Raw genomic sequence first — 10,003 nt, forward strand, 5'->3', positions numbered from 1 at the left:
TCTCATTAGTTTAATCACTGGTGTTTACAGGCCCCTAAAACCCCAACTAGCACTCCCAAACATAGGCTTGGGTGCATTCCAAGCAGAGAACAGAACAGTGAAAGCTCATGTATAATTTACAGACCAGGATATCCCTTATCAGTCATTGAAAATCCCAGACACCGCCCAAAATAGATGAAATTATCACTCGTGTGAATATACAGTGTCAGTATGAAAAAATTCTCTCATTCAAAAATCTCAAACCCTCCTTGTTTCTGAAATCCTGGAATTCTTGGTTGCTATATCCTAATGCCGCATACACGCGAGCAGACTTTTCGACGGACTAGGTCCGGCGGACCGGACTCCGGCGGACAATTTGACCATGTGTGGGCTCCAGCTGACTTTTTTTCCCCAAAAGTCCGACAGACCTAGAAATAAAACATGTTTCAAATCTTTCAGACGGACTCGAGTCCGGTCGAAAAGTCAGTTTGTCTGTATGCTAGTCTGACGGACAAAAAAACAACAAGCTATTGGCTACTGGCTATGAACTTCCTTGTTTTAGTCCGGTCGTACGTCATCACGTACGAATCCGTCGGACTTTGGCTGATCGTGTGTAGGCAAGTTCGTTCATTCGCAAAGTCCATCGGAAAGTCCGTCGAAGTCCAGCAGACCTAGTCCGTCGCAAAGTCCGCCCGTGTGTACGAGGCATAAGGCCTCTTCTGACCTCCATTTGTAACCCATATGCATACCTATCTGAGTCCTATTGCCCAGAAAAGGTTGATAGTATATTTAGGCTAATGTACTGGTATGTTTTCCCGTTTAGTTTAGTTTTCTTTAGTTTTATTTTTCAGGTTTTCCTGGTGTGTATATGGCCTATAACTTGAAGTTTAGCTTCCTCGTCACAGTATGATCCCATTAGGGGTGACGAGAAATTATGTAGACAAGTTTGTTTTTCCTTTTAAGGGTTGGTGGCTCCTATTCACTGAGAATACCTAAGTGTTTTGTTTTATACTCTCTACCCTTCTCAGTATTGGTATTAATGTTGTTTGACTTGCACTCTGTACCTCAATACTCATTGGAATTGTATCCTACTTGGACTTTCACTGCATTGTATTTTTACTTGAATTTCTTCAATAAAAATATTTAAAGTAAGATAAAAAGCCTTCTTTGCAGCAGCCCCTCTCAGCCCCCCTAATACTTACCTGAGGTCCATCTAGAGCCAGCGATGTTGCAGGAGTGTCTTCACTGCCCAGGATTGCCCTCCTCATTGGCTGAGACAGCAGAGCTGCGTAATTGGCTCCCACTGCTCTCAATTTAAAGTCAGTCAGCCAATGAGGAGAGTAATGGGCATGGCCAGGCCACAACTCCATGTCTGAATGTGGCTTGGCTCGGGTGCCCCCATAGCAAGCTGCTTGCTATGGGGGCACTCAACAGGAGGGAGGGGCCAGAGGAGCCAAAGAGGAACCCAAGAAGAGGAGAATCTTAGGCTGCTCTGTGCAAAACCACTGTACAGAGAAGGTAAGTATAACATGTTTGTTATTTTTAAACAAAAAAAATGAGACTTAGTATAACTTTAACTGGGAGGAGCCATGACACAGGATATGCACCTCTTTATTTTATTTTTTATTTTTTATTTTATTTCCACTGTATCAACTGTGGGTATACAGTCAGGTCCATAAATATTGGGACATCGACACAATTCTAATCTTTTTCACTCTATACACCACCACAATGGATTTGAAATGAAACGAACAAGATGTGCTTTAACTGCAGACTTTCAGCTTTAATTTGAGAGTATTTACATCCAAATCAGGTGAACGGTGAAGGAATTACAACAGTTTGTATATGTGCCTCCCACTTTTTAAGGGACCAAAAGTAATGGGACAGATTAACAATCATCCATCAAACTTTCACTTTTTTAATACTTGGTTGCAAATCCTTTGCAGTCAATTACAGTCTGAAGTCTGCTACTGCAACTGTCTTCAGTTCCTGCTTGTTCTTGGGGCATTTTCCCTTCAGTTTTGTCTTCAGCAAGTGAAATGCATGCTCAATCGGATTCAGGTCAGGTGATTGACTTGGACATTGCATAACATTCCACTTATTTGCCTTAAAAAACTCTTTGGTTGCTTTCGCAGTATGCTTCGGGTCATTGTCCATCTGCACTGTGATGCGCCGTCCAATGAGTTCTGAAGCATTTTGCTGAATATGAGCAGATAATATTGCCTGAAACACTTCAGAATTCATCCTGCTGCTTTTGTCAGCAGTCACATCATCAATAAATACAAGAGAACCAGTTCCATTGGAAGCCATACATGCCCACGCCATGACACCACCACCACCATGCTTCACTGATGAGGTGGTATGCTTTGGATCATGAGCAGTTCCTTTCCTTCTCCATACTCTTCTCTTCCCATCACTCTGGTACAAGTTGATCTTGGTCTCATCTGTCCATAGGATGTTGTTCCAGAACTGTAAAGGCTTTTTTAGATGTTGTTTGGCAAACTCTAATCTGGCCTTCCTGTTTTTGAGGCTCACCAATGGTTTACATCTTGTGGTGAACCCTCTGTATCACTCTGGTGAAGTCTTCTCTTGATTGTTGACTTTGACACACATACACCTACCTCCTGGAGAGTGTTCTTGATCTGGCCAACTGTAGTGAAGAGTGTTTTATTCACCAGGGAAAGAATTCTTCGGTCATCCACCACAGTTGTTTTCCGTGGTCTTCTGGGTGTTCTTTTTGTGTTGCTGAGCTCACCAATGCTTTCTTTCTTTTTAAGGATGTTCCAAACAGTTGATTTGGTCACACCTAATGTTTTTGCTATCTCTCTGATGGGTTTGTTTTGTTTTTTCAGCCTAATGATGGCTTGCTTCACTGATAGTGACAGCTCTTTGGATCTAATAATGAGAGTTGACAGCAACAGATTCCAAATGCAAATAGCTCACTTGAAATTAACTCTGGACCTTTTATCTGCTCCTTGTAAATGGGTTAATGAGGGAATAACACACACCTGGCCATGGAACAGCTGAGCAGCCAATTGTCCCATTACTTTTGGTCGCTTAAAAAGTGGGAGGCACATATACAAACTGTTTTAATTCCTACACCGTTCACCTGATTTGGATGTAAATACCCTCAAATTAAAGCTGAGAGTCTACAGTTAAAGCACGTCTTGGTCATTTTATTTCAAATCCATTGTGATGGTGTATAGAGCCAAAAAGATTAGAATTGTGTCAATGTCCCAATATTTATGGACCTGACTGTAGGCTTGTGTATATGGAGGTTTTCTATTTGTTGTTTTTTTTTCTATTTCTATTGGTTGAACTGGAAGCACTTTTGCTTTTAAGCTGTCTCTGATTGAAATTTCATAATGAGATGATGAAACAGCAGGAAGGGGGAAATGCTTTGACTAATTTACTTTTGTGTGTAAATTGCATGTTGAGCTATTGAGCTGTATAAACAGCAGCCTTCTTTAGAACAGAAACAGAAAAGGAACTGAGGGCTTATCCTACCTGCTGTAAATGCAAAATTGAAAAATGAGTTTTAAAAGCAATATGTCATATACTGTATATACTCAGCCAAAAAAAATAAAAATAAAAGTGCTATTAGTTCTGACCTTAATAAACAAAAGAGAAAAGATCATCAGCATGCCTCCTACTTTCATGTCCAGCTTAAAGCTGGGTATTTTTTTTTTTTTTTTTTAATCTAAAAGGCAATGTCATAATGTGCTAGTTTGCTTCTCGCTCTGTCACGAGCGATCGCGGGTGCCCAGCATGTGCGCGCCTGCTGTCACGTCTTAAAGGAGCGATGTAGAGTTATGGTGATTTGCCCAGCCGAGCCAACCTGCCACAGTATAACTGCGGCGGCTGGTTGGCTAATAGTTAAAGGACTTTAAGCATCATTAAAATCACTGCTCCTCAAAAAACAATGGTTTTTAAAACAAAAACATTTGCATTGATACCTGTTCCCCAGGGCAGCACCCAGACCCCCCACACCCATTTTATGGCCAACTACTTGCATATAAGCCTTCAAAATGGGGACTTTTGACTTTTCCTGTTCGGCTCCCAAAAACTTCAATGGGGTGCGCCGTTCTGGTTAGAATTTTTTCCCTGTTTGGGAGTTCTGCTGTGAATTGAACAGGGGGGTGTTCAGCCCATCTCTGATTAGGACTAGAGACATGTCTTAAGTTTGGCCTATGATTAGAACTAGGAGTAGATCATGGATTAGGGGTTGGGATATGATTAGACCTAAGTTAGGGCCTGAGTTAGGGTTTAGGCAATATATAGGACTATATTGGGCTCAGGCTAATTAGAACTAGAAGTAGATCCTGAGATTTGAGTTTGCGGCTATGATTTTGTCTAAAACCAGGCCTTATGCCGCATACACACGACCGGACTTTACAGCATACTTTGCCCGGCGGACTTTTCGACGGACTTTACGATGGACTATCCGAATGAACGGACTTGCCTACACACAATCAACCAAAGTCCGATGGATTCGTACGTGAAGACGTACGACCGGACTAAAACAAGGAAGTTCATAGCCAGTAGCCAATAGGAGCCCTAGCGTCGTTTTTTATCCGTCGGACTAGCATACAGACGAGCAGACTTTTGGACCGGACTCGAGTCCCTCAGATAGATTTGAAACATGTTTCAAATCTAAGTCCGTCAAACTTTTGAGAAAAAAAAAGTCCGCTGGAGCCCACACACGATCAAATTGTCCGACGTCCGCCGGACCAGGTATGCCGGAAAGTCCGCTCTTGTGTACGCGGCATTAGGGTAGGGATTAGGCAATAATTAGGGCTAGTAACAAGTCAAGTTTGGGCTTGGAAAAGTTCTTAGATTAGATTTGTTTGGTCTATAACTAGGAAAAGGGGTGTGCTTTGAGCTTAAATTATAATTGGAGCTAAGAGTAAAAACCTACCCTTAGCTCCAATTATAACTTAAACTCAGAACACACCCCTTTCATTAGTGCAACTTGGGTATAGGTTTGCACTATAATTAGGGCTAGGTTAATTAGTTTGGTTAATGATTAGATCAAGGGAAAGGTCTTGGATTCGGGTTTGGTCTATGCTTAGTGTTTAGGGTTTAGGGAAAGTCTTGGATTTGGGCTGTAATTAAGACTGTGGGTTAAGTCTTGGGTTTTGATTATGATTAGGGCTAGTTTCACTAATTCCAAAATGTTTTTCACATGAGAATCAAAACAAATTTTAATTTTTCCACTTGACATCATAGAATTTTCTCTACTAGTGATACTCTATCAACTTTTCCAAATGTAGCCCTTTCTAACATTATTGCAGTCTCTCTTGTAACATGCAACCAGTCTCTGGGAACAGCCTCTTGGTTCCTCTCTTGCATTGTATTGACAGGGAATAAGGTTTATTGGAAAAAGTAGACGCTTAGCACTAAAATGAAAGCAAACTCAAGGCTTCAAAATTTGGGAAATATGAGGGTTGCTAATACTGACTGGCTTCTGAAACCGTTACTAGCCAGGCTGTTTCTAGCTTCAATAATCTCTGAGTTACTGACCCAGGACAGAAAAGTCAAACTAAAATCAGAACTCCTTTTTTACATAGATGTTCTTGATAAATGGTCAACTAGAATTGTACTAGAATTGTAACAAAAGGATGATTATTAATGGTGGCTTCCATTTTAAATTGCTCAAGTGTTATTATTGCAGGTCCCAAGTGTGTTCTTTGTAGATGAAATAACCATCAAAACAGAAAAGTTCACTAATTATGTTGTCTCCAATTTACAATGATGAAGAATTCTCTCTGGGCCAGAGTGAATTATTCTCCAGGGTGACAGACTATTTTATAAAAGGGATCCCCCTAATTGGCAGAGACGAAACAGCGTGGAGATCCTGTGTGAATGCATATTATGTATCGAAAGGGTAAGAGACTGATTAAATACCACAGCATCTGTATTATTATCATTACTATATTATAATAATAATATTTATATAGCGCCAACAGTTTGCACAGCACGTTACAACATGAGGGCAGACAGTACACTTACAATACAAATCAATACAGGAGGGATCAGAGAGCCCTGCTCATTAGAGCTTACAATCTAGAAGGGAGGGTCAAGTGATCAAGTGTATTGATTTCTAAGAAAACCGTACCTTCTCCAAAAATGTATAGAAACTGAAAAAAAACAAAGGAACAAGCTCACTATAGAGACACTGTTAGTCCAACAATTGTGTTAGACTCTCAGGGAATCTCTGCATTGATCTTGAGGAGGAGAAGAAGATTTGTTTTATTTACTGGGTAGCATTCATAACTCACAAAAGATTCACTCTCTACCTTGATGAGCTCTTTTAGGTATACCTAACATTACAGAATTATGTAGGCTTGTAAAAAGGAGTTAGTTTCCTTTTATTGTAATGACTGCCCCACAGGTTTGGTGAGAATCCCCGCTTAGCTTTTAAGAGATGGGTGGGCTTAGTTGGGTGTGAAGGGAAAGGCCTGAAAAGATCTAGCAAATGTTGGGTTGGGCTCTTCCCTTCAGGAAGAGGAACCCAGATGGGTGCTGAGGGCCTCCATCCTAGGAATGGGAATAGGATGGAGACAGAAGTGAAGAATCTATATTTGAATCTGCATGTATCGTAGTGCCCCCTCCTTATACCTTGTTGGTCTATCACTATAAAAAAACACTTGATTTCTCTATAAAATTAAGCTAAGAAAAGTGATGTTATAATATTCTGAAGTATTAAGTGTTCACTGCAAACCTGATCAACACAAGGGCTGGTGGTGGCTAGCTGGAATGAGGTTTTTCCTTTGTGGCAGTGGTTGCAGGCCCCTCAGCTTGTGTCATACGCCAGGTGACCTGGGTCCCATGGACCCCAGGCATCTGGACCAACCTAAGAGTTTTATAGACTCAACTATGGAAGGGCCTATGCAGGGCCCTACAAGAGAATGGGTTTCAAATGTGAATAGGGGTCAGAGTGGAAGCAGATCAGGGGGATGGAGTGAAAGAGGTTTCAGGCCCACCATCTGTCCATGTAGTGCATACATGGAGGTCTGTATTAAGCAATGGGTTGAGAACTGGCTCAACAACCCAGCCCCTGGTGCCTCGTGTTACTGTAGGCTGCTAGCTGGATGCTCGGCCACATGGAGCAGCTAGCGGGCACCTACAGACTACCATTGTTGATTAATTTCAAAAAGTATGTAGATTAGAAATTCTTCCACCATTTTAATATTTGTTTACAGGATGCTGTGGGACTCAAAAAGTATTGAGGCCAGATACAGCTAGACAACTGGCGTTTACAGGAACAGAAGCCCTTTTGTTCTCTCGTGACAGGTGTAGTTTGAATGTAATTGTGTATGAATTAATTTAAAGTGATTGTAAAGTCTTGTTTAAAAAAAAAAAACTCCTTTAATGTGAAGTGGATTTGCACATGGCAGCCTGGATCCTCCTCTTCTCAGGTGCCTCTTTGCTGATCCTGATCCCCTGCCCCCCCCCCCTCCTGTCTAGAGCCCTCACAGCAAGCAGCTTGCTATGGGGGCACACCCGAGCCGTACTGTAGCTCCATGTGTCCATTCAGACATGGAGCTGCCATTCGGCCCTGCCCCCTCTCTCTCCTGATTGGCTAACTGACTTTAACTGACAGCCACAGGAGCCAATGGCGCCGCTGCTGTGTTTCAGACAATCAGGGGGGAGAGTCAGCCGAGGGACTTGCAGACATCGCTGGACAGAGATGGGGCTCACGTAAGTATTAGGGGGGGTGCTAGGTAGGCTGCTGCACACAGAAGGCTTTTTATTTTAATGCTTAGATTGCATTAAGATAAAAAGCCTTCTGCCTTTACAACTCTTTTAATAATCTTGACCTTGGGGCAGCTAATATTAAAAAGTAGTAGCGCTCTGACACTCTAGATTCAGTATTTACAGGATGACAGAAAGATGTGCAGTGAATCATTGGAAAGAGCAACGCACAGGAGGAGGAGGGGGGTGAAATTTGGCATCTCTGGTATTTATGTTACACAGAACACATATGCTAACATGTGATTGAATTTAAGCTGCTGGGAGTAATATATATATATACACCATATTACCAAAAGTATTTGGACACTTTTTACTCACACATGAACTTTAATGGCATCCTAGTCTTAGTCCCTAGGGTTCAATATTGAGTTGGCCCACCCTTTGCAGCTATAACAGCTTCAACTCTTCTGGGAAGGCTGTCCACAAGGTTTAGGAGTGTATCTATGGAAATGTTTGACCATTCTTCCAGAAGAGCATTTGTGAGGTCAGGCAATGATGTTGGATGAGAAGGCCTGGCTTGCACTCTCCACTCTAATTCACCCAAAGGTATTCTATCGGGTTGAGTGCAGGCCAGTCAAGTTCCTCCACCCCAAACTCACTCATCCATGTCTTTATGGACCTTGCTTTGTGCACTGGTCCAAATCATTTGGTGGAGGGGGGATTATGGTGTGGGGTTGTTTTTCAGTGGAAGGCCGCTGACAACTGATGACTCATTGGTTGTTTAGGACCTGCCTACTCCTTAACAACCAGCTAGTGACAGTCATTGGTAAGGGCACCGGGTTTCACTACTAAAATACTTCATGACCTTATAAAATAACTTGTGGTATTTTAGTATTGTTTAGTAGTGTTTTTTAAAAACGCTATGCAACTTTGCATCTCAATGCTATTTGATAGTTTTTTGTTTCATCACAGCAGAGAGAGAAATCGATGAACATCATGAACAAGACCCAAGTCACCATGTTCGAGTTTTCAGGCCTGAGTGACAATAAGAAACTTGCCCCGTTCCTCTTTTTCTTCTTTCTGCTTGTCTACGCTGTGACGGTCTTAGGAAATGTCGGCATGATATTTGTTGTCCATGCCTTCAGCAGCCTCCACACACCGATGTACTTCTTCTTAAACTACCTGTCTTTGGTAGACTTCTTCTACGCATCAACATTGACTCCTAAAATGTTGTCTGACCTGATTTCTGAGAAAAGGTCCATCTCGTTTGTCGGCTGTGCCATCCAGTTCTTTTTCTTTGCTGCCCTGGCAAGCACTGAAGTTTTCATCCTCTCTTGCATGGCATATGACCGTTATGCGGCTATCTGCCACCCTCTCCATTATGTTTTGATTATGACTAAGAAAAAATGTTGGTGCCTGGTTCTATTTTCCTTCTGTATTGGTTTCTGCCAGGCTGTGGTTCCAACCAGCTGTGTGTTTAATCTTCAGTTCTGTAGATCCAACCTTATAAACCATTACTACTGTGACATCCCACCATTGCTTCAACTGGCCTGCTCTAATCCTCACCTTTGCTACATATTAATTAACGTCTTTGTTTGCCTTTGTACCATTAGCTCCATGGTTATAATCTTGGTTTCCTACATGCATATTATTTCTTCTATTCTAAAGATGAAAACCTTCAAAAGCCAGCGAAAGGCTTTCAGTACCTGCTCTTCCCATTTGATCTGTTCCACCATGTTCTACGTGACGGTCTTCATCAACTATTTCAGTTCATCTTCTGATTCCTTTGAGAAACACGACAGATCTGTTACTGTCTTCTACTCCCTGGTGACACCAATGCTGAATCCTCTTATCTACAGCCTGAGGAATCAGGAGGTTAAAAGGGTCATAATGCAAATTGTGCGAAGGCATCAAAGTCAGAAATGATAGAAATGTAGGTCAATTTGAAGAATCCTCGTTAACAACATTAACCTATTTTCTATTTTCCTTCTGTATTGGATTCTGCCAGACTATGGTTCCAATCAGTTGTGTGTTCAATCTCCAGTTCTGTGAATCCAATCACTACTGTGACGCCCCACCTTTGCACCATTAGCTCTATGGTAATAATCTTGGTCTCCTACATGCATATTATTTCTTCTATTCAAAAAAAGAAAAACCTTCAAAGGCCAGCAAAGGGTTTTCAGTATCTGCCTCTCCCATTTGATCTGTTCCACCATGTTCTACATGACGGTCTTCATCAACTAATTCAGTTTATCTTCTGATTTCTTAGAGAAACACAACAAATCCACCACTATCTTTGACTCCCTGGTGACGCCAAAGCTGGTGC

At 41.8% G+C, this 10,003-nt stretch overlaps 1 protein-coding gene across 1 annotated transcript; it reads left to right on the forward strand.

The window, feature by feature from the left end:
- The first annotated feature begins 8,664 nt into the window (after nucleotides 1-8,664).
- On the forward strand, nucleotides 8,665-9,603 carry LOC141134852 (olfactory receptor 5AP2-like). The gene has a single exon (XM_073624286.1). The coding sequence runs from the start codon at nucleotides 8,665-8,667 to the stop codon at nucleotides 9,601-9,603; it is 939 nt and encodes a 312-aa protein (XP_073480387.1).
- Nucleotides 9,604-10,003: the final 400 nt, after the last annotated feature.

The sequence above is a fragment of the Aquarana catesbeiana genome, linkage group LG03 (assembly GCF_042186555.1).
Source record: "Aquarana catesbeiana isolate 2022-GZ linkage group LG03, ASM4218655v1, whole genome shotgun sequence".
Lineage (NCBI taxonomy): Eukaryota > Metazoa > Chordata > Amphibia > Anura > Ranidae > Aquarana > Aquarana catesbeiana.